The 24,667-nt window shown below is 41.4% G+C and overlaps 1 protein-coding gene across 7 annotated transcripts in view; it reads right to left on the reverse strand.

The window, feature by feature from the left end:
- Positions 1 to 15,006, reverse strand: part of BBX (BBX high mobility group box domain containing) — a 164,150-nt gene extending 149,144 nt beyond the window's left edge. For 2 of the 7 annotated variants that reach the window (XM_075590084.1, XM_075590087.1), the window contains exons 1-2: positions 14,826 to 15,006; positions 11,099 to 11,165 (exon numbers count right to left, since the gene is read on the reverse strand). Coding sequence is in view for 2 of the 7 variants with exons in the window: in XM_075590089.1 (XP_075446204.1) it covers positions 10,993 to 10,998 (6 nt within the window). In the remaining 5 variants the exon portion in view is untranslated. Of the gene's footprint in view, positions 1 to 10,992; positions 11,063 to 11,098; positions 11,166 to 11,932; positions 12,062 to 12,739; positions 12,762 to 13,946; positions 13,997 to 14,825 lie in introns of those variants that run through there. The other 5 variants (XM_075590085.1, XM_075590086.1, XM_075590091.1 and 2 more) reach the window with 5 other exon arrangements.
- Between the last annotated feature and the right edge of the window lie 9,661 nt (positions 15,007 to 24,667).

The raw sequence follows: 24,667 nt of genomic DNA on the forward strand, positions 1-24,667 counted from the left end.
GATGTAGAGTCTAAACGTGGTTCTTTTCCCTTGTTAAGCTCTACTACATCCCGGTCATTAAAGGTTAAAGTGCAATTAGAATGGGCAAACAGTCTATAACTTTTGTGAAGCAAGAGGAAGGGTTTAAGGAAGTATTGCATACTGTGATAGGTGTTTGTTCACAAAGTATGATGATGGTTTTCACTAAAGTGGTCTTGACAGTCTGTCATTTTCATTATTATAACTTGCAAAAACAAACTCATTGTATGCCACCAATTCCACAAACCTTTAAAAAGCAGCAGTCCAAGCTGCCGTTAAAATAAAAATAAATAACAGTTTTCCCTTTAATCTGTGCATCAATACAATCCACACAATGATAAGTAATTAGCTAAGTTGTCGATCGATCAGTTCTCTTGTGATCAATCGGCAAAGATTTGGCTCAGGGGTTCACTAAATGGCTGTCAGTGCAGCACGAGAGGACCAAAGATGCAAAGTTATGTGGGGAAGAGCATGTGAGCAGGCAGTCACTAGATACAATTGGTGCACTGCTAGAGAGAGGGAAGGGCTCAAAAAGGGGGGTGCCAGAGTCTGTTTCAGAGGAGCAAGGGCATGTGACTTTGTAAATGGTTGCTATACAAACAAAAAATGCTTGTAACATTATAATACATTAAAAATGTAATTCAGAGTTGTTTTTAAAAAAATATGCTACAAGATTTTCTCATAGTACAACGCTGATTTAAAAAAAAACACATGTGGGATATTGCTTGGTCTGCAGCTTTACAAGTTGCAGTCCCTCCATGGATCAAAGTGAACGAATTGTTTAATACAGTAGTTAAATGTAGGTGATTGACACTTTTTTTCCCTAAATATGTTTTAATTAATGTTTCTGATTTGTTGAAATCTGTGATACCTTTGATGGACCAGCATGATCTTCATAGATGAGATTATAGTGTGCAGAGTTTTCAAAACCTCACAGGCTTTTTTTCCAACTGAACACTTGAAGAAAAAACACTTGTACGCTTGAAGAAGAGACCTCTGAGGTTTTAAAAAAAAACTTTGTACACTGCAATTTCATCTATGACCCCCCCCCCCCTCATATTGGTCTCCTAACGGGTAACACAACATACAACAAATCTACATTTCTCCATGACCAATACAGCTACCAAAACTTTGAACAAAATCATTTATTTTTAATTTTATCATATCCATGGTAAACACATGCCTTGCTAAGTTTTTACAATCTTTACCTAATTTATTTTGGTCACGAGATCAATTTCTCAAAACTACAGGTATGACATCCAAAATTATTGTTGACAGCCAAAAATGTAAACCATTCCCCAAAAATGTACAGTACACATCTTTAATAAAGCATATGGGTAGCTCTGTGGCTGATAATACACACCTCATACAATCGACCTTGACCCCTTGCAGAACATCCTCCTCCTAATTCCTCTAAGTTTTCCCCACTAACCACTTAGATTGTAAGCTCTTCGGGGCAGGTACTCCTTTTTCTATTGTTACTTTTATGTCTGAAGCGCTTATTCCCATTATGTGTTATATTATGTCACGTGTATTACAGCTGTGAAGCGCTATGTACATAATGGCGCTATATAAAGATATACAAACATTATACAAAAAGAAAAAAAGAAGCGCAAGCTCCATAGCGTGATACCGTTAGGAAGTTTAATAAAAAAAAATTAAAAAATGGAAAAAGGTCCCTTGGATTTGCACTCACAAAGATCCAATAATAACAGCATAAATGTGATAAAATCTCAATGGTGGAGTCGTCAATACCAGGGTGTGCAGCAATCCATTGATATACAAGCAAAGGAGTCCCAATGTACTATATATTGGAGGTGAGCAGGCATGGAAAGTAACATCTCACAGTGCAGGAACTAGGAGGCAAGCAGGGAGGAGGGGGGCTGGGGGAATAACACTAAACTCAGCTGTTATTCCATGCCTGCTCACCTCCAATATATAGTACATTGGGACGCCTTTGCTTGTATATCAATGGATTGCTGCACACCCTGGTATTGACGACTCCACCATTGAGATTTTATCTCATGTATGCTGTTATTATTAGATCTCTTGTGAGTGCAAGTCCAAGGGACCTTTTTCCATTTTTTTATTACATGTCCTTACGGTATCACGCTATGGAGCTTGTGCTTTTTTTCTTTCAATAGGTATACCGTGTGGCAACACCATCACTGAAGCTGCAGTTTGCTCCTGGTCGGATTGACTATCCTTCGTCTATGGACTCTATTTATCCTTTTCGTTGTTTGGTATGACTATATCATTTATTTTATTTAATATTGCTTACTTATTGTGTGCAGGTATAGGTGGGCTTTGACCTATTTCACCTGGCAAATTTTCATCTATGGTGCATTGTTTGCACAACAGATTCATTTAATAGCCCATCATTACAGCTCGCACTAAGGGTTCATTTGTAGCGCTACAATATTGTCTGTATTATACAAAAAGAGTTTAACTTCAGTCTAGCACTGGCCAATAGATGCATGGGGCTGGGGGGTGAGCCCGTTACCTCTCTATACTTACAGCACACCACCTAGCCAACAAGCACACCAGAATAGATGCAAAAATGACTCAATCACTTTAATTCAAAAATATTTCTACATCACAGGTGTACACATACTGTATGCAGAAAACGTCATTTGTTACCACAACCACACTACCATGTGCTAATGTCTCAGCAGATCCAGCTCTATAGAAATACTTTATTAGTCCGAAGGTCCATAAGGTTTTGGGTTGCATAATTAAACCATTTTTCAAATGGATGCAATACAGTCCTTGGGTAACTAAAAAAAACAAAAAGGATTTCTGGGGGGTGTCACTGGTCAGGCTGCAGGGAGAGAGACATTTGATTATACTGTATTAACATTTTTAACCAAATGACTAATATGTAAAACTACCATCTATATAAGTAATTCAGTAATTCGCCTAATTGATTATTAATGTTACTGTTCGTCATTAATCTTATCGCGTTCTGATTTACTACTGTTTTTTTAACATTCACTAATATCTTTAGATTAGGATTAGGGATTTTTAGTGCCGTTCCTTTGAATTCTCTGTAAATTCTTTAGCATATGCTGTATAAGTGAATTGTACACTGCAGGCCGCTCCTTAGCTGAGGTTAAATATATGAAGGGGGGCACTGAAGCAGAAGATGTCCAAAACGCAGCAATTATTCTATATTTTCTCTTCTAACCTGTGCATCTAATCTACCTATAAAGTATATATTTTTTCAGGTGTTATACTGTACATGCCATGCTACTTTCTTAGATTAACACCAGCTGGTGGCTTCAATGACATGTACAAAAGGAAGAATAATAATGACAAAACATATGAAAAAAGATGCATCTGATTATCATGTGTGGCCAAGTAACGTCTTCAAACGTCTGCTCCAAACTTCTGCTGCAAGTGGCATCCTCCCCATCATAATGACACTAAAACAATCAAAACTGACACAAAGCACCTTTACACAACAACACAACGTGCCAACCCACACTATGCACCTGAGTGACTTACTGGATATTCCATCAATCTGTGCAGCCTTTTTTATGGTCAATAAAGTCCCACTTGGGATCTTTAATATCACATGTAGTTAGTTCCCTGGCCATCGTAATGGGTTAATGCTCAAAAGAATGAGATTGTCAAGCAGCCAACAGTCAACTGCATCTATAACCATCATGGCACGGTGGGTGGACCTTTTCATATACACCAAGTCTGTAACCATTATAGTAGTTAAATAACATACTGTAGATATTTTAATTACACGAGGCCCGTGTTCACGAGACAAATTACATTTGTTAATCGGCATGAATTATTTTAGCACTTATTATTGGAAATATAAAAAGCACTGACATTCATGAACATTAATTTGTGTCCCGGTATTGTTTCAGTGCATGACAGAATAGAGGAAGTGACTTGTAATAGCAATTGAAAACCCTAAAATAGCCAATTCCAGGACAAACAATTTTGGGCAATGCTATAATGACAGACTAAAACAATAGACTGCCACTAGCAATACCCTTCTCCATTCACCAAAAAGATCAGCAACTGCTGTCTCTTTCACATTACAATGGAGGAGTAAAGACATTTGACACAATGTTCCATTGAAGGTATAATTTAGAAAGAATAATATGTAATGAAAGGTTTCAAATCAAACCCAAACTTTATGTAGAATATATAAACTGATGGAAGGTAATGGAAAAAATAGGCAGAGCACTGCAGAAATGTAAATAAAGAGACCCAGATAGGGCTCACATGTATAAATAATAGATCTTTATTGGATCATAATGGAACCCAACATAGTAAGTGAACGCACCTACGCGTTTCAGGCAAGAAAAGCCCTTTATCAAGGCAAGGATCTATGTTTTATACATGTGAGCCCCCTCTGCCTATTTTTTCCATTTGTTCCTGTTCAATGGACAAAAGGAGTGATATCTCAGAAACTCCAGAAGTCAAGGGACCACGTACTGTATAAGCTCCAGGGACAATCCAGGTGATCAAAAAGTCCCGATCCCAAAACCAACTGAAACAGCGGAATGATGCTTTAGGTTCTGGAAACATCATAGTCTGTTGTGCATAAAATGTACAAAAAAAAAGTTACGAATGTTTACTTGGATTTTACCATGGGGAGCCCTGCAAGAGATTTTAATTTAAATGTTATGTAAGAATTTATTTTAAAACCTTTTAAAATAGCATACATTGTCATTGAAACCTATTTAAATCCTGTGATATTCTGAGTTCTATGTGGGATATGTTGCGTTGTTACCAGGACCCACAATTGACATTTATAATATGAAAAAACGTGATCCATCATTACCAGTCGGATGTAGCGATATATTATTGTTAAATACATAAAATGCGGTATATAAAAGCCAACTGATGTTTTAGGAAATTGTTCAGCGGTATAAGATGAACGCACTTACATCTTCATTCTCCCACTTTTATTTAATTACAATTTTGGATTCAGGCAGAACTTGCACGCTACTTTGACCTCATCAAGAAGGAGATTAAGGACAGACAAGCTGCAACTGAGATCTACAAAGCAAATTTCAAGTTTTTGTCATAGCCTTTATATATCACCTATTGGGTGGTTATCTATTAATATCGGGGAGATGTTTTTTGTGCCATTTTGGCTATTTGTGTGATTGCCATAGGCAGCACTAGGCACTAGTCTCCCCTGTGTGGAAAATTAATAATACAATCAACACTTAAGGAGGCCATTTCTATCAACTGTTTTCTGATATGTGGATTAGTTATCTCTGGATGCACTGGACTTACCTTGTTACTGATGGAAGGTAATGGGCTCTCTTGCTCACCTACTCTGTTAATTTCCCTTACAAACTCTATTACATTAAATCCTACCCGATCTTCTGATTTTATACATAGTTCCCTTGTGCCAATCCCAAGCACTCACATTTTATTTTTTATTAAGAAAGAACTGGCATGTTTAAGATGTATATTTATTTTGACATATAGTTCAATTATGAAAACATTAAGTATAACTAGCCCTGCTTCAGTAGTGATTATGAAATTATTAGGAATAGAACTGAAAAACTAGGAGTGTATAAATTCATTTTCTACCCCATTTCTTTTAAAAGCTGAATTTTTTATTGTAGTTTAGATATAGAAATGTACTTTTCTCCGTGATCCAGTTAATTTTGCCATACAAAAATACCACAGCGGGTAACCTTATTTGTGTGGATTTTACATACAGTTTGTTTGTGTAATGTTCTAAGTCTAAATAAACAACTTTAAAAATTCTATTATACTCTTCCGAGTATTTATTGGGACATACCCGTTATTTATTGATAGTTTTCAAAAACTCTTATAATAACTTTATTAAATATAGCGCTGTTCTCCTAATAGGACTGAAAGGGCTTCACAATTACTGTATAGAGTCCGGTACGCAGCACATACACATTTTTACATACACAGCCCATGCCAAGAACAGAGAGATAAAAGGGACTTATCCAAGGCCACAAGGAGCTAACACCAGGACTTGAACCAGGTTCCCAATTCAAGCTCAATGTTATTGTTTACAGAGGCATTGTCTTTACTCACTGAGCCACTCATTCTTCTTTATCTGTTGCATACAACTTTCCTGATGTCTTTAATGCCCATGACTCTGATGGAATTAAACAAATAATTATCTGATATAAAAGATTGAGTATATTAATAAAAAGACACCAATCTTCATTTTATATTTAATTTAGCATATGCTTTACAGCTCCTAAAGTTTAAGTCTGAATGCTTGTCTATAATCAGTAGAACATGCACCACAGAATAAACAACCAGTTAGCGACATACCAAACTGAGAAAATAATTCTATAGCATTTTAAACGTATATCTTGTGGTTATTTTGGGGGTTCAATATGAGCTTGCAGGTGTCCTGTATGTTTTACAAATCTTGTTCAGCTGGTCTTAGCTGATTGGAAGGTGGCTCTTCCTATCTTGTTGAAGCTCACCCCCTCCCACATTTAAAAGGTTAAAAGCTCACTCCATAGCATCTCCCACTCTCAGGGGAACTTGCTTGCTTGCAGTATGATTGTGACAAATCTAATACAGAGTGCTTTTCCTGGTAATGTACAGGTTAATAAAAGCTTCAATCAGACTTAGAACTATGCAACTAATTTTGACAGATTTATTATAAATCATTCTTCCTGGCAATGCACAGGTTATTAAGAATTTATATTAGTGTTAGGGACCCTTGAGATGTGGTCTGCCGTGTAGTGGTTCAGGGGCTTACAACGCTTTGGCCAAAATGTTAAACTAAAAGACCATTTTATTTAATAGATATCTATACATATATGTTTAGGCATTGTACCGTGTATAGGTTTCACTGGATGTGCACTGAGCTCTGTCTGTGTTTCATGTTCTGTCTCTGGTTTTAAATACAGTATATATCGCCATGCTCAGTAGCACTCCTCTGTGACACCTATATGCTTATATATATATGTTGTGGTTATTTTGGGGTTTCAATATGAGCTTGCAGGTGTCCTGTATGTTTTACGCATTTTAAAAGTGACAATATCCAGGAATAAGTTGAAACAATTCTTTTTTTTTTTTTAAATCACCATTCTGTTAGTTAACTCTCTCAAAAAATATTACTTCACATTAATTTTTCTGTAAATGAGAAACATACTGCAAACACCATTCAGAATACAATTTGTGTATAAAAACATGCACAGCCACGCAAAATGGGTTTCTAGTATAAAACATGTGAGCTACTTCCAGAAAAATGTCCCACGTTAGTTGAATTTACAGAAATGTTAAAAGATGAAATACATTTGACTTTTCCCATCTATTACTAACATAACTAAAAAATGAGTAGTGGGAGACTTATAAAATGTTTACTCAACATTAATGTATTTCAATTTTGCTACATTCCCACTGAATATGTGTTACCTTTAATTAATGAATCGGTCTGTCTACCCCAATGCATGTGTTTTCCCAAAGCAACACTGGCTTTAGAAAATACAGATACATCTTTCCACATTATTAACCAAGAAAGAAAGAGGTGAGAAAGCAATGGTTTAATAATAATAATAATTATTATTATTATTATAATAATCATTGTTATTCTACATTTGCACTTGACTTTTCAAAAAAGTTTGTATGCAAACCATTTAATTTTAATTATATACTATGTGTATATGATTTAATATTGAAATACAGCACCATAAAGAATGCCACACAAACTACATTATTCAGTGTCTAAAATGTCATCATAAAGATCATTTTGTTTCTCTCCAAATTCCCTATATACCTCATCTTGCTGCTTTGCTCGAAATTGTTCAAAATAATACAGAGCTTTCTAGTTTATATTACGACGAGTTCTAGAGTTAATGCTAAACATTTAGTAATACTCTATGTTGTATATGTGTTACATTCATAAGACTGAATCATAGTTTAATTGTAGCACAATTTAACAAATGCATTCCTTGTAAAGGAGATGTTGTGCTCATTTTTGTAAAACAGCATTTGTGAATATGCAGATGAAAATTTAAGTATTTTACAGTTACTGGTTGTAATGCATTCATATTTGTTACACTTATATCTTAAATCTGTATGATTTACATTTTGTAACTTGTTTTAAGAAATATATTATTTCCCTTTCCAACTTTGTTTTTATGTTTAAAATCTGACGATTCGTTCAGAAGTTTTAAGCACACAAAATATTAAGAGGTTAAATTTGAGCTCTCCCCAAAGTCCAATTATTCTGGAAACCTGACCTATTGGTGGCCATTGAGGAATGGAGTTGCCCACCCTTGCTATAATGCCTCCTAGGTGTAGTACGAGCGCAATAAATACTTTATCCAGTGCACTGGAAATCAGAGCTGTCACAGTATAATATGAAAGGTGATGAACGACAGTGGTCAGGAACAAAATGGAGAGTAGGGGGTGATTAATATTTTGCTATTCACTCGTGTTTCATGTCCACATCAGACAGTGGCCCTCTGCAGCAATTATAAGAAAGTTTGGCCCTTTCTACTTTGAAATAGGAAAGCCCAGAAGTAATTCACTGTGGGCTGAGGCAACAAAAGCTTTTCACAAAATGCCTCCATGTTATGAATCAATCTTGCTTATGAAGGAATTACATGCAAGGAATTAGAGAATCCGTTACATTTTTATGCCAGTCCCCTCTTTGACCAGACTAATGGCAAAATGGCATTTTGTATAATGTACCCCCACCTACACAAATACTTGTGAACACCAAAGCAGGTCACATACAAAACCTAACTTAACTATGCACAACCTCAGTGCTTCCTATGTTATATGGACTTAGAATGACATTACAGAACTAGACTTACCTTTAAATATACAGTACTATTTATACTTGTATAAATATATAAACTTTCTGCTAGAAACAATTTATTTCTTTAACATATTTCCACATCTCCTCCAAAATAAGTATCCCATACTTATAAACGTGTTTGTGTTCATATATATACACACATACATATACAATGAAAACAAAATAAAAGCGTTAGCTGCATAGCACAACTCGGTAAAAACAATTGAATAAAATATAAAAGGCTCACAGACCTGCACTCACAAGGGGAGTAATACAACTCGCATGTCAGAGTAACAACTCTACTGCAACAGACTGTGGATAGGATGGAGATCAGCACCGGTACACCAAACGGACAACCGACATCCACTGATTGTCCTCCTGGAACCCTCCACAGTGGATGTAGAGTTGTTACTCTGACATGCGCGTTGCATTACTCCTCTTGTGAGTGCAGGTCTGTGTGCCTTTCATATTTTATTCAATTGTTTTAACCGAGTTGCACTATGCAGCATGTGCTTCTTTTCTTTTTAAGTTTAACTTTGTGATTTGGCTCAATCCTCCCTGAAGCAGCAGTGAAGCTCCATAAGAACAGCAGCATCATTTCTGGACTTCTATATTCACAATCACGGACATTTCACTTTGGAACTGGTTTGAACATGTATCTACTTTTTACTTTATATTGATATTTTCGTCTTTGTATGTGGTTATTATTATTAGTTAATTACTTTATACAGAATTATATTATATTTAGCACGGATTCAAATTAACGTTTTCTATAGAATCTTTATTTACTACCACTTTAATATCTCTGTACACTATTTTATTATCACTATTATTATACATTGGTTTAGTGCTACTTTTTTCTTGTTTATATACATACAAACATACATACATACATACACTTCCCCCTTCCACCACCTGAAAATTATATTTTTGAGTCACTAAAAAAAATGCCAGTCAAAACCTGAAATTCCTCCTTTCTGTAATATACAGTAGGCAGTGTGTAGTTGCACATGTAGTAATGCACTGAAACTCTTTAAAGTACCAATCCCCTCCAAGTTAGGTAATGGGGGGGAGGGTTTTTGGGGGGTTGAGAGGTTGGGGATTTAATTACGTTAAAAGGGAGGTTCCGTCGAGCTGATCTGGGGTCCCCCAACTTTTCGAGACTCCCCGGGTTTTCAAAATATTTGTAGTATTGTGCTGGTTTTGACACCGACAAAACTACAAACATGGCCACTGGGTCACCAATAGAAAGTTGCAATATCTCCAAATGCTGTTGCACTGATGTCGTTGTTTTCTATAGGCTGCTCCGGATCGAGCAGGACCAGGAGGAACAGCCGCTTCCCCCCATTCCCTTCAATGGACAAAAGGAGTGATATCTCAGAAACCCCAAAAGTCAAGGGACCACGTACTGTATAAGCCCAGGGACACTCCAGGTGATCAAAAAGTCCCCCCCCCCCCCCCAAAAAAAAAAAACACAGCAACAGCGGACTGATGCTTTAGGTTCTGAAAAACATCATATTCTGTTGTGCATAAAATTTACAAAAGTTTACTTGAATATTACCATTGGGAGCCCCTGCAAGAGATTTTAATTTAAATGTTATGTAAGAATTTATTTTAAAACCTTCTAAAAAAGCATACATTGTCACTGAAACCTACTTAAATCCTGTGATATTCTGAGTACTATGTGGGATATGTTGCGTTGTTACCAGGACCCACAATTGACATTTATACAGTAATATGAAAAAACGTGATTTATCATTACCAGTGGGATGTAGCAATACAGTATTTGAAATCCCTAAAATGCGGTAAAAAAAAGCCAACTGATGTTTTAGGAAATTGTTCTGCGGTATAAGATGAAAGCACTTACCTCTTCATTCTCCCATTTTTATTTCATTACAATTTTGGATTCTGTACCTCAGCTGTCAAACACATTTCCCACACTATTAAACATGTTGCTTTACTCTGCCCCTTTAAATTATAAAAATATTAATTTTCTGCAGATTCTGAATCGGAATTCGCAGAACGCTAAATTTGATGTGGAATAACAACCAATATGTTTAGGTCCATTGTTAATATCCTTCTATTCATATTATAAGTCCATTGCTAAACAGTATCTAATATAAGTGGCAGATATGCATTACGGAAATTACAGTAGGTTATCTGCTACAACTGCAAGCAACATACATTACCTTCATAAAATCTTGAGCTGAGAACTGTGTGCATTTTATTAAACATGTCTTTGCCCCTCTGTCACTGTCATAGTCATCTGCCTGTGTTCACAGTTTACATACTTACGCAAGGAAGGCAAATGGAATTACAGGAAGATGAATCTGTCCTGAAGTCTTTGTCATGGGAGTGTGACCTATAAAGTACCAAATAAAAAGGTTCATCAATGCACAGGTACTCAACAGTTTTGCAAAGCACACAGAAATCACAGCCTTAATCAGAAATGTAAAACTTCTAAATACATTATTTGCAACTCATGTTTGCAGGAATCTCACAATTCAGATTTGCAGGACACTGTAGCATCAAAATTAGAACCAGAAATTATCTATGACACGAAACTGAAGTCATGATGCTCATTGTTTTGTAAAAGTGGACGGGACCTTGAAAGAGGTAGGAAACCGACGCATTTCACATGAGACTCAAAATGAAATGGTGCCACAATAAAGGGAAGGATTTGGGAACAAGCTCCACCCTAAAGGTTTCCCCAAAACGTTAAACTGCAACACAAAAGGGGCTGAAAGTATGCCTTTTAGGGTCAGTCAGCAGACCTGTTTTGCAGCAAACACCTGCTTTAGGCTTCAAATACACATTGATTTTTAAATAACCCTGGTTACTCAGCCATATATAACCTATATATACACTTTGTCAGTTTTTAAGAGGTCATATTCTCACCTCCTTTTGCAGAAGGAAGTTTATTCAGAGTTTTTAATCCCCCCAAGCTTGCAACCCATGATCAGCCTTTGGTCTCTCAATTTACCATCTCTATCCACTATTCTGAATGTCACCCTGGGGTCGCATGTACAATCCCTGACACGGCACTTGAATGCATGTATTTGTCAATTGCACATTTTTCAACACCCCTTATTGAGCTTTATACCGTGATATTTTTTTAGCAGTACCAACCTAGATACATATGCTGGGTTTTCATTTTTTTCAAAGCCGCTGTAGTTCCTCCCATAGGAAACAAGGATTGAAATGCAATGAATGTAAAGAGGAAAGACGTATACAATGCAAACATGGTGCTGAACATGTATTACAGTACTTTGCTTCTCATGTGTCTTCCTCCACAACTTTTTCTTGGGGGGGGAGGGACCAAATCTTTCTCACTTCTAGATCAGGATCCCATGGTCCAGAATAGGGGAAATATATATATATATATTCTCTGAGACCTGAATGCCCAGTGAATGTGACATGAGGCTGCTCATGTTGCAACGTTTGTAGCAGTTACAGGTAATAATAACCCCCCGTCTTTCCCATCCCTCCCACACCAACCTAATCATAAATGACTGCAAAGTCTGGGCACAGACACACAACCAGAACCTCAACAACACTGGGTGCCTGCGACTCACATCTCCCCCCCCCCCCCCCCTCTCTCTCAGATTACGGGGCTGGGAAGAAACCAGGGGGCGCACTAAAAACCCCACAAAGTCGGTCACGGGGATCTGATTTTTTTGTTTTGTTCTTTGCTCCTGAGAAAGATTAAAAAAAAAATGTCGACAGAGAGAGAGAGAGAGATGGGAAGATAATACAGGGATCTCGGTTGCATGAGGATCGTGTTTGCATCTCAGTGCAAAATGTCGATCTTTAAAGGCTGATGAGACAGAGACAACCGAGAGAGAGACAACCGAGAGAGAGACAGGAGGGACACACAGTGAGACAGACAGAGAGAGTCCATCTTGCTTTGGGGGGGAAATGAAGTGCAAAGCTCACCCCGGCAAACTCTGCAAACACCTCACTGTGCAATCAGGAAGGAGGGTGGTCTTGTCCGCCCTGCCCGCCCCCTTCACAACAATAGCATTTATAATAATAATAATAATAATAATGCACGGTGCATGAGCAGCCCGTAGAAAAAGTGGCGACGATCCGTGGTTGATAAGCTAGGAAATGCCTCCCGTGGGCCCCCGGATCCCTGCGCGTGGTTCATGTGCCTGATCATACCACCGCCCCCCCCCCCCCCCCCGCCCTCAGGTTGCAGGAGACCCCCCTGGGCGCAGGTCTCCTCTATGGTGCATGTGTGTGTACTGTATGCATGTTGTGCTGAATCTCAGTGCTGCTGCTGCTGTGTGTATCTCAGTGTGGCTGCTGATCTGGACGTGTCATTAGCAGGGCATGCAATGGTTTCAAAGCCCCAGGCCAGTGACCAGTGTCACATATGTTATATATACATATATATACCGTATACATAAATAACACCAACCCTCCCGTGCTCCTCCACTTCGGGACTCTTTACCATTCAATTAAAAAATAAACTAACTTTTGTGCTCTTATTTCTGGTACAAAGTGGCAGATTTAAGTTGCATGATGTACCCCAGCCCCCCACTGTGCAAGTGATGATGTCCTCTGTAGAGAGGAAAAGCTAAAGAGCCGTCTCTTTCCCTATATCTCTCTGCCGTCTCTCTCCCTATATCTCTCTGCCGTCTCTCTCCCTATATCTCTCTGCCTCCCTCCCTCTCTCCCGTACATGTTGTCTCAGCTTTATTCTTGCATCGTTTCGTTTTTACCTCCTGCGTGAACTGGATCTCGTTACTAGATCCGTTTGGACAGCAAACCTCCATTAAAAAACACCCATGATTTCAGAGATCTATATATATATATATATAAAATATATAAAAGATCGTGAGGTTGCAGTGATCCGTCCACACAGCTGCAAATATCTCCTCTTATTATTTTTTTGTGACATGCAAGTTTTTTTCTCTCCTCCTTTACCTAGTGCATTGCAAAAAAAAAAAAAAGAGAGAAAGAAGGAGGGAGGAGAAGCACATTGTGGTTCCTCTAATTGTACAGACGATGTGATCCTTGCTATAAACTGGGTGTCTTTGCTATGACCCGGCGCTTTTCAGCTAGGGGGCCCAGATCATGCCAGGGTGCATCACCTCCAAGTTTTCTGTCATCACGACTCCGTCATGTCACGACTTACCTCCCCAAGAGGACTTTAAACAGCGAGGCCTTCCCTCCCCGAGCTCCCTCTCTCTCCCTGTCAGTGTCTGTATCAGCAGATCTCTCCACCTTCAACTTATTGACATAACATAAGCCCCCACACCCCAATCGCTCTGACACCAGCCCCACGACTGCACCCCACACCACCTTCCCCTGACCCCATCTCTATACTTATCTACCACATGTGCCCTGGTTGGGGGGTTACTTGCCCCCCCCCCCCCCAACCAAAAAAAAAAGAAGCAGGAGGAGGAAGCGGCGGTAGAACAAGCTCAGTCTCTGCTGCTGACTTATAACACGAGCAGCCCCCCCCCCCCCCCCCATGCAATGCACTCACACACTGCACTTTTCCTCCCTACTTACAAAGTTTGGGAGGGGGGATGCTATTTTATTTTGTTTACATGATACAATTTGTAGTGTGTGTTGGATGGCACCATTTCTTTGCTGGTGCACCCTTCCTCCTGTGCCCCCCCTCCCTGTGAGTGCCCGCCCCCACCCCACCACCCAGGGGCTGGTGGAGCAGCCTGGCACCACTGGCCTAGCCCAGTGTCTGCGAGCGGTGCAGTCACCTCCCGGCCTAGAGACACAGGGAGCAGGAGGAGGGGGGCAGAGCGCAGGCAGCAGCAGGCGGACTCGCACTGTATTCACACATCTTTCAGCTCAACTTTCTACCGGCCCCAAAAAGTGACTGAAAATTGTCACCGGGACAGGTAGCAGCTGCTGACATAGCTTCCCCTGCACCCACCCTACAGGCTGCCTGCAACTCCCCCCGCACCCGAGCGGCTTTTAAGTGAATAAAAAGTGTTTGAAGGAAGGCAGCTCCGTGCAAAGGCTGGGGGTGGCATTCAATGTGTGCACTTACCTCTCGTCTCTCTCACTCACTCTCTTTCCCCCCCTCCTCCTCCTCCTCCCTGCCTCTGCGTGTCAGAGTGCAATGTGAGTGTGCACTCTCTCCTCTGCATGGAAGAGACGAGCCAGGGGCGGTATAGAGAGGGGGCTCCGAGCCGCTCAGTACAGTGCTTTACACAGTGTACATGCACCGACACACTGCACACATTAATTTATAAGGCAGCCTGGGATTGGCTCGAGGGCTGAGAGACAGCCTGGTCAGCCATACAGATAGCCTGTTACACCCAACCCAGGCACACACACATATATCTATCACTAGATGAGCAGCACAGTGTGTTATTACTCGCCACACTCACTCATCAGCACACACCTTTTGCCATGTTTTTAAAAAAAATTGTCTGACACCCCCATCAGCTAAACGGCACAGGTGGGCGAGGGGCTGTGCACACTTGGTGTATATGAGTTTCAAATGGTCCACTGGTTGATCTGGGAGGTGGATGGCACATAACACATGCAGCAGGTCCAATGGGTCCCGGAGTCGGGCTGCTTTGTATATGGCAGGTTCCCAGTGGAAGAGCTGTGTGTGTTGTGTTATTATAATGAGTACCCCTGTACATGAGCCACAAGATGAGCTGTGTTTTAGCTGCTCCACTTCCTTCATATGTTATCAGAGTATCGATGCATCCAGCACGTTATTCTGCAATATTTATAACCCACCCTTAAAAGTACAATCTCTTATGCACAGTATTTGCTGAGCCCATTGGGGCTGGAACTAGGGGTGTAGGAAGGGGGGGGGGGGACTGCTGCCCCCTCCCCTGATTTATACATTTTGACACTATGGTAATATTATGTATGTTACTGATTTTGTATTTATAGCACCCGCACCCCAAAAAATAGGTCCTGCACTTTAACTGAGCCACTTCAATTAGACACTTTGGGAAGTGACTTCAACTAACAGCAGTATTTTTAACTGGAATATGCAAATGAAACCCAAAAGTTACAGACAGATCAGATCCACCAACTGAACTACAGTAGTGAACAGATTGAATGTGTTTGCTGTGCACTGCATTGTGCCCTTACCATATTATTGCCAGGGATGTCATTAATAATTGAGATCTACCTATGTAAGATTAATTTAGAGGGCCACAGATGAGAAGTGGTCTGAGGAGAAAGGGCATGGGCAGTGGGTATAGAGGGGTTAGAGAAAGGTGGGCAATGGAGAGGAATGTAGGAGAAAAAAACATAAAGGGGCCTGGGATATTATTGGGAAACCATTACTGAACATGAGGATGAAAGGGCAGGACCATGAAAATGGGAAGTATGGGGAATCTGAATGAGAGTCTTTAACCCATATGCTACCAGAGGAATATTTTAGGGGGTGTTGCTGCTTCAAATATTAGTACCAAACATGTTTAAAGTATGAAACAGCAGAACTCTTAAAAGTTCATAAACATTTTGTATTTGTAGTGTACCTGTCATTTATGTCACTTACGTACGGTAATTAATATAATGTGCACCTATTACAATTTATTCTGACAGTGTGTTAGAGCAGAGGGGAGATCCACTGTCTCCTACAACCTTTGGTGGAAATATAAAACCTTTAATGAATTAGATCAGATGGGGAATATATCGTATATTAACTGCTTATACAAAATAGAACACATTTATATATATATTTTTAATCACAGATACATATTCCTCCTATGTACAGTGTGTATACTGTATATGCATAGATAAATACATTGAAATGTTTTATTGGTAAAATGTTAGTTTTTTTATTATAGTTACTGTAAGTACATAAATAATAGGGCCTCCATAGGACCCATCTGCCTAGAAGCAAAGCTGTCCTGCACAGAGACTAAAGTGACTCTACAGTATTTTCATGTGCCAAAAGTTGGACCGTCTGTATACAGATGCAGGGGCCGTTATTTTAAGGCATCACAGCGCCGTTCTAGTGTGCGCTGTGTACTCCACGCGGCATGAACGCGGCCAATCGCCCCAGGCACGCGGTTGCTTTGTTTGAATTATTTTATGGATTGTGTGCAATTATATGCAATGAAATGAATGAATTGTAATGTGTACAGTACTGTGCTACTGTGTCAATTTTAGGTGTTTAAAAGCAAGAACACTAAAATGCCATTTTATGCACTCGCCTGCACTCGTGTCTTAAGGTGGTACGGTTGGAAGTAATCCCGCGCCATCACATGGGTATTCCAAGGTAGAAACCATGTGATTTCGTAAAATTATGTCCCCAGCATCTGTAATTTTGATCTATTGATATAATACAGTTTATATGTAGTATTTTGTAGGCATCAAAATTGTAAAAACGGTTTTGTGGCTTTTTTATTTGCTTCTGAGAAATGTAGTCATGGATTACTAACGTTTTTACTCTAGTGCTGAACTTGCTCCCATTGCGCATAATGAAATAATATCATGAAGTATTTTTGTAGCAGTCAACGCTTCAAGTTAAACATCTCCTACCCGAACAATTATTCAGGACAAAATCTTTTTGCACACTAGATAAATTCATAATTTTACACAAGTGTAAAAATTCTATGAGTAATTCTCAATTTTTTTTTCAATGTGCACCCCCTGCTAGAAAATATTTGTTCTGTGAATCCCTAATTAATAAATCTTATTATGTAGGGAGTGTAGTGTCTTAAGCTGGTGGACAGAACATACACTTAATAAAGCTCCAAACTGCACCTGTGTGTGCAGAAAGCAGGGGTGGTATAAACAGGGCCGGCTCGATATACCGCGGAGCTTGGAGCAGGGCCTATTAACTTCTCCTTCGGCATCTCAGCGTCCCTTCATCATAGCACCGTGATGTAAAATGGTGTTGCGTTGCCATGAGAAAGTGACATTGCGTGGCAGCGCCATACGGCGTCACGTCATGGCAATGCGGCGCCACAGAGCGTCCCGATGTCATGTGACATCACATGATGTCTCATTGTCATGGCAACGCAACACCATTTGGCATCACAGTGTCATGATGACAGGACCCTGCAGGAGTAGATGCTGCCGGAGAAGCTCTACCTCGACATTCAGTTTAATTGTTGTAGAAAGTGTGTGGGGCCTCTGTAACCGGGGGGCTCAGTGCACAGACACCGACGGCACCGACATCAAGCCAGCCCTGGGCATAACTGTAAATTACTGCGGGAGCTTCAAAAGTCACGCCTTGCTCCTGTGGATGTAAAGCGTTGAGGGTTGCTCCAGCTGTAATTGAAAGCTATACCACCTGCACTAAGGTGCAGTTTGGGGCCTTACAAAGTGCGCAATAACCACACAGGAACAACTGTATACTGCCGGAGATCCGCCATCATTTATTTTTTTTTGGTTAACCATTTGGAGGAAGCTCACGAATCCCCTGTTGGGAATCACTGTTCTCTATTGTATTTATTTATTTTTTAAAGCTAAAATTGCTTGTGACATATTCACCCCCTAAATTGATTATACAGCACTCTTACCTCCCCGGGACAAACACATTACCGAAAGGGGTGTTGATTTTTTTCTTGTTCTTATGTTTTGCTACTTTAGCTTTTTAAGGAGTCACCCTCCCTCAGTTAAAGACTAGGGATCTGCCAAAGCAGAAACTGCCTTATTGTTTCTAGCAGGAGCCCCAAGTTTAGGAAGAATTACGTTTAAAATGTAAAATGACCACTGGCTAATAAATAGGAATACAATTGAGCATCATGGCAACATTCCTCTAATTGATTGTTTCAATGACATAGCAATTTGTATTTCCCACGAGTGCAGGCACACTAGAAGTGAATATAAACTGTATACACCATTGAAAGTGAACTATTTTTCTTTTTATGTGCATAATATACCTAGGAACCAAAGGATTTCCATAATTACCTTGGGTGTGTTTTTGATTAATTCTGTACGAAATACCCATACTGCATTATTATTATTGTCATGCGCAGAAAGTGAAGTCCCATAGATCTTTACTTTATATTTTTACCATGCCTTTAATGGGAGAGTATTGGAATTTTGACGATTTTGGCCCATATTCCAGTGTTGGAAGCTGTCCTATGGAATAGCAATCCTTAGTAAATATGGCCTTAATGTCATAGAGAAATCTGCTGTGAGTTCTCTGTTTTATTATTAATTATTTAACTCATCCAGATGATATTGTATAGAATGAAAGTTCTTAAAGTTGTTGTCACGGGAGACCCGGCATTTAAACCTTTTTACCAGGATCATTCATTGAGCAAAACAGCTTAGTGAAATAAATTGTAAATTTATTAGCATGACAAGGCATAATCACAATGATACACAAACTACATAAGGAAAGACACACTTACTTGGGAACTGGGGTAAAAAACTAAACTTTCCTAGCTGCTGTGCACACTAAAACAGAGTTTTACCTTGACCAGGACTTACAGTAGCTCCAAACGTCCTGGAACTAAAATCGTCTTGCAATCCCAACCGCGACCACTACGTTCATTTAGGAGAACTTGGTCGCAAAAAGCTGGACTTAGAAAATATTCCGGGTAGGTTTTTCTGAAGCCGGTGCCTTGCTATTGCTATTCGTGCAAGAGCACTTTTTAGCACATTCAAAAAGCCTGTCGCTGTTTTGGCGCTTGAGAATCTGCTGACTGATTAGCTGAGGGGTTTCTTATAGTATTTTGGAGTTCATTCCCAAAATACTGCAGCCAATCACAGTGTGGGAACTTTCTTACTAGCCAATCAGAGCGAGGCCGGTCCTGTGAAACCGGGCAAGCCGGGATTCTGAATCTGCCAAGGGACATGCACAAGTTTGCCACCTAGTCCCTTGCTATTCAGATGCCACCTGCTGGGTCATGCTCCTTCAAGTCTGGTGGGGCAAATGGTAGTCCGGACGACTTCCATTCATCCCAGGACATGGGTACTTGAGCCCTTCCCTGTTGCCCAAATGGTCTTCACGCTTCAGGCATCCTCTAGTTGCTTTCAACTCCGATGTCCCACAGACTTACTGGCACCAAATGGGTAGCACTGGTAGCCTGTCGGAACATTGGTTCTGAAAGTCCCAGCTCATTTACCGTGCACAACAGTACATACCATATTAAACCAACTGTTAATACAATATACTATTATATGTCCCAAGTCTCTGGGTATGGGGAATAGAATAGAAAGCTGCACTTTATTTTCTACTAGCCTATATTCCCCACACACTATCTCATAGACTTGGACTGGACTCTAAGGGGGTTATGCTCTAAGCAGTGATAAGTGCTTTTAAGTGAGATAAAAAGCCATTATAGCGTGATATTGCCTGCTGTGAGATTCACAAAGCAGTGATAAGTCTTTTAAGTGAGATAAATGCCATTATAGCGTGATACTGCCTTCTGTGAGATTCACAAAGCAGTGATAAGTGCTTTTAAGTAGCCATTATAGCACGATACTGCACTGTTATCACTGCTTTGTGAATCTCACAGCAGGCAGTATCAAGCTATAAAGGCAGTTATCTCACTTAAAAGCACTTATCACTGCTTTGTGCATAGCACCCAGAAAACCCACATATCACTGCTTAGTGCATAACCCCATAAGTGTCCCCGCACCACCTCATAATTATGGTTGGAGTGCCTATGAACCCCTATACAGGTTCTGGGCTTCCTGGACAGTAACTGCGTATCCCCCTTAACCTAAGGACCCCTCATAGTTACAGAGACACTTTACATCCCTTTGCCCCATTTACCTTTCTGGGCTGTGCTGAAGCAGGGAACCCTAGCGGTGAGTCGTGCAAGCATTCTCAAGGGGAGATATTGCTGGGACAATGTGCCTACATCTACACTACCGACACGCTTTATTGCGCATCGGCCAGATCCGCAAGCCGGGAGATTTCCCGGCTTGCTAGTGGCCGCCCCTCGGCGTGCCGCGCGTCACCGACGCGCGGTCACGCTTCTTCGGGAGCCTGCGCCCCCTGCACGCGCGTCCAGGGCTCCCCGAGGGAGCCCTGGTGTCCCGCGATGTGGGGGACGGCGGCAGGGGGTTCCGGGGGACCCGGCGGACCCGGCAGCGGTAGGGAGAGCGACCCGATCGGAGGGCGCTCTTCCGCTGCTTCGGCGCGCGCCCGTCACCCTCGGGCGCGCGCCAGGCTACTGCTGCGGCCAAGAACGGGCAAATGCTCGAATAAACTTGGCCGCAGCAGTATCCAAGAACCAAGCATGATTCTGTGGTACATTTTTGGGGGAACCGAAAACTCCGTACCACAACTACCTAGGCACATTCTGACAACAATTCCTCAGCAAAAAAAACCTTGAAACTCATACTCTAGCAATCCCTGCTTGCTGGCATACCTGGAAAGGCAAAAACATAACAATTCTTTATAGTCGCACATTTACACAGTATGCAAGTATAATGGTTGGGCTCAAGAGCTGACACTCTTGAACACCAAAACATGGATCAGAGGTAACCAAACGGGTTTAAACCTTTATTGAAAGCCTGGTTACCCTCACACCGTCACAGTTGTCAATATGCTCATTGAATGTATAACACACACATTGAATATGATGATTTCCCATGTTTACTATGTTAATAGTTACTTTTTGGTATTATACCTTGTACGTGAGCGAGACAACGGTGGCACTGTCACCTTTGATATAGTTACTTTTTCTTGTATTCTAATAAGAGAAAGCTACACAGTACTTATACTTACTGAGCTGGAAGGTTACAGTTGCCCAATGACTATAACATTAATTGGGTTACAATGCCCACAAAACTCAGAATCTCACCCTAACTTATGAAATACTATTGGTTGATGGCTACTCTATTTAAAGTTTATTCCTAAATATATTTTTACAGGGTGGAAACCAGGAGTCCCCCTGAACGTCACTATCCCCCCCCTCCCAACCAGCATTGGTTGTGGCTCCATATTGGATGGCCATTTAAATTCCCTTTATAAACCAGGAGGTAATATCAGTAACTTCACCAGTAAGTATCTCACGAACTGGGGGGTTCCCTGATCTGAAAATAGTGCGGGTTAAAGAAAAAAAAGGGAGGTTATTGCTTCTTTAATATAAGCCGTAAAATCAACTAATAATAGTACAAATGCTTTTGTAAAAGTTTCCAAAACACAGAAAACCATTTTTATAGTGGTGCTTTTTCTATTAGAGTCTGTAGGGGCTGGAGAACAATAAGAGTTGGCAGTGTCAATTGTCACGGGAGACCAGCACTTTTAATAGTTTTTACCTTCAGTATAAAACATAATACCTTATTTTATTAACTTTCTAACTCTTAGGGAACACTATATATGTTGGGGAAATGAGACTTGGATACTTGGGGTCAAAAAGCAGGATTCTTGGGGACACTGTGTAGTCCCAGTGTAATTTACCTCGCGTACACGCAGATCCTGCCTGCACGTCCGGGAGAATTATGGGACTACCGGTAACTTTGTCCCCCGAACCCCTACATAACTTCTGAATGCATTTTCACCCAAATATCCCCCCTGAAACTTACACTCCCGAAATCCCACTGTGATTCCAGGACGGGAAAAAGTTATACATATACAGGACAGGTTTATAACATGTTACACACTGTAACCCAGAGCCCCCTTCTACTTGCCTATTATTTTTATCCTCCGCATTTTTTGTTGTTGTTTACCCCCCGCACTTCCCTCCCTTCCTCCCTCCCTCCCTCCCTCCCTCCCTTCCTCCCTTCCTCCCTCCCTCCCTTCCTCCCTCCCTCCCTCCCTTCCTCCCTCCCTCCCTCCCTCCCTTCCTCCCTCCCCTCCCTGCTTCTGTTTTCCCTCCACTCGTTTTCCCCATTCCTTAGCCTCCAATGCACCTTTTCCACTCAGGTGTCATTTGCATTTGGAGTAATGTTCACACCCACATTCTCCATTCTGTATATCCCTTTGTGAATATAGCCTATACAGTACATTAAACATCTATTCTTGCTGATTATCAGTCTTCTCCATTATTGTGAGCTGGGAACCACTTTTTTTTAACTAATGTTACACACTGTGTCCCTGGCTTATGGTGCTACTTGGCTACCAGGGACCCACGGTTTTCAGGGGTAACAAGTCGGGCTTCACCTTTATTATTGTGAGGATTACGGTGCACGCCTACCCCATGCTTCCTCTCGCGCAGCTTCGTGCACGCGCGGGGCACCTTCAGCCTGTACTCTTCTGACACGTACAGCGCGCAGCGGTAATGTCACCTGATGTCTCGGGCTCCGCCTCCGGATCATGCCACACGCTCCCAATGCGCGTCGCGCACGTGACACGTGCGCCACGCCCCCAAGCTCCGTGGCAGCAACATCATCATCAGCTGATACAAGCAGCTGCACCTGCTCATTGGTTCCAGCCTATCACAGGCTTCCGTGGAGGCCGCGTCTCTGCTCCACCCCCCACGGGAATTGGCTAATCAAGCCTATATATGCTCAGCTGGGCCATAGGCACTTTGGCTGAGCATAGATTGTGCTACTCTGTGTTTGCCTCTGCTGATCCTGCCTTGTCCCTGTCCTGTTGCCTTGCTTCCTAGATTAACCCCTTGTGTACCGACCCGGCTTGCCTTTGACCACCCGCTTATCTGGAATACTGAACTCGGCTGCCTTTGACTCTCTGCTCTTCTCATATCCTGACCAAGGCTTTGAACTTCGACTACCCTACTCTCTCCAACCCTGACCTTGGCATAGTACCTTCCATGCTCCCGACCTCTTCTGCACTGAACCCAGCAAGTATAATGACTACCCAGACCTCTCCACTCCAGACCCGGCTACCAATACTATCCTACACTCCAGACGTGGTCCCTGTGTCTGTGGCTGGTGGCTGTTTGTGGTGAGCACAGCGTAACAATTATGAAGGCTTGCTACTCCCTACCATCATATCAATCACAAGTGACAACAAGAGAACTCTAGTACATTTTTAACGTTCATTGTTAATAAAGACAGTTGAAAGTGAGAAGCCAATTCAGCATACTTATATACTTTATTTTGTAGATGCTTTTAACATTTTTGGTAGGGAGAGGGGAAATACGTAAAAAAAGTGAACATTTCTAACAAAAACAAATTGTGCAGAAAGGCATTTTGATTCCTTTTATAAGTGACTACAGCAATTAAATAAGGAATGTAGGCTATTGTAACGAGTGCTCACCACAACAAGGCGGGACCGTGAGGCTGAGGTGGGGATGTTGGTAGCCACCGACCTACAACCGAGCAGCCACGTCTGGAGTGCAGAGTGGCAGTCATGTAGCTGGGTCAGGGTAGGAGAAGTCCGATTGGTCAAGGTACTTGCCGTGGTCTAGGAGTGGAGAGATCGGATTGTCGTTGTGCGGTGCCGGGGTCCAGGGGTATAGAATGTAGAATAGTCATGTCCGTAGCCGGGCCGCAGGAACCCTGAGGTAAGCACAAGTCATAAGACAGAGTTTATGCTCAGCCAGTTTGCTAGAGGACTGGCTGAGTATATAAAGGGCAGGCAACCAATGGTAAGGCAGCACACAGGTGCAAGGTAACTAATAGCAGGACAGCCCACAGTTGCAGGGTAATGAACAATCAGACATAGGCTGTCCATTGATAGGCAGGGGTGGAGTGCATAGCAGCTGAGGAATAATTGAGGGAATTAACCCCTTGTTTGCCTGTGTCCCCGCGGCATCTACGCGTAGCTAGCGTGCGTAGTAGGTTGCCCATGTCGTCTCGGAGGCGGAGCCGGGAAATGGTCCCTGCGGTGTTTTCCTTCCTGGCAGCGTGGCGCTTGCGCGCAGGTTCCAGCTGATGCGCGTCACTCGTGATATCGTGAGATGCGTCACGGGAGCGGGGCCTAAGCCCGATCCTGACAGTACCCCGCTTCAGGTGCTACCTCCGGGCGTCCCAGGAATGGTTTAGAGGGGTACTTCCGACGAAAGGCCTGAACTAACCTAGAGGCGTGTAATTGGTCAC

This window comes from Ascaphus truei, chromosome 3 (assembly GCF_040206685.1).
Source record: "Ascaphus truei isolate aAscTru1 chromosome 3, aAscTru1.hap1, whole genome shotgun sequence".
Classification (NCBI taxonomy): domain Eukaryota; kingdom Metazoa; phylum Chordata; class Amphibia; order Anura; family Ascaphidae; genus Ascaphus; species Ascaphus truei.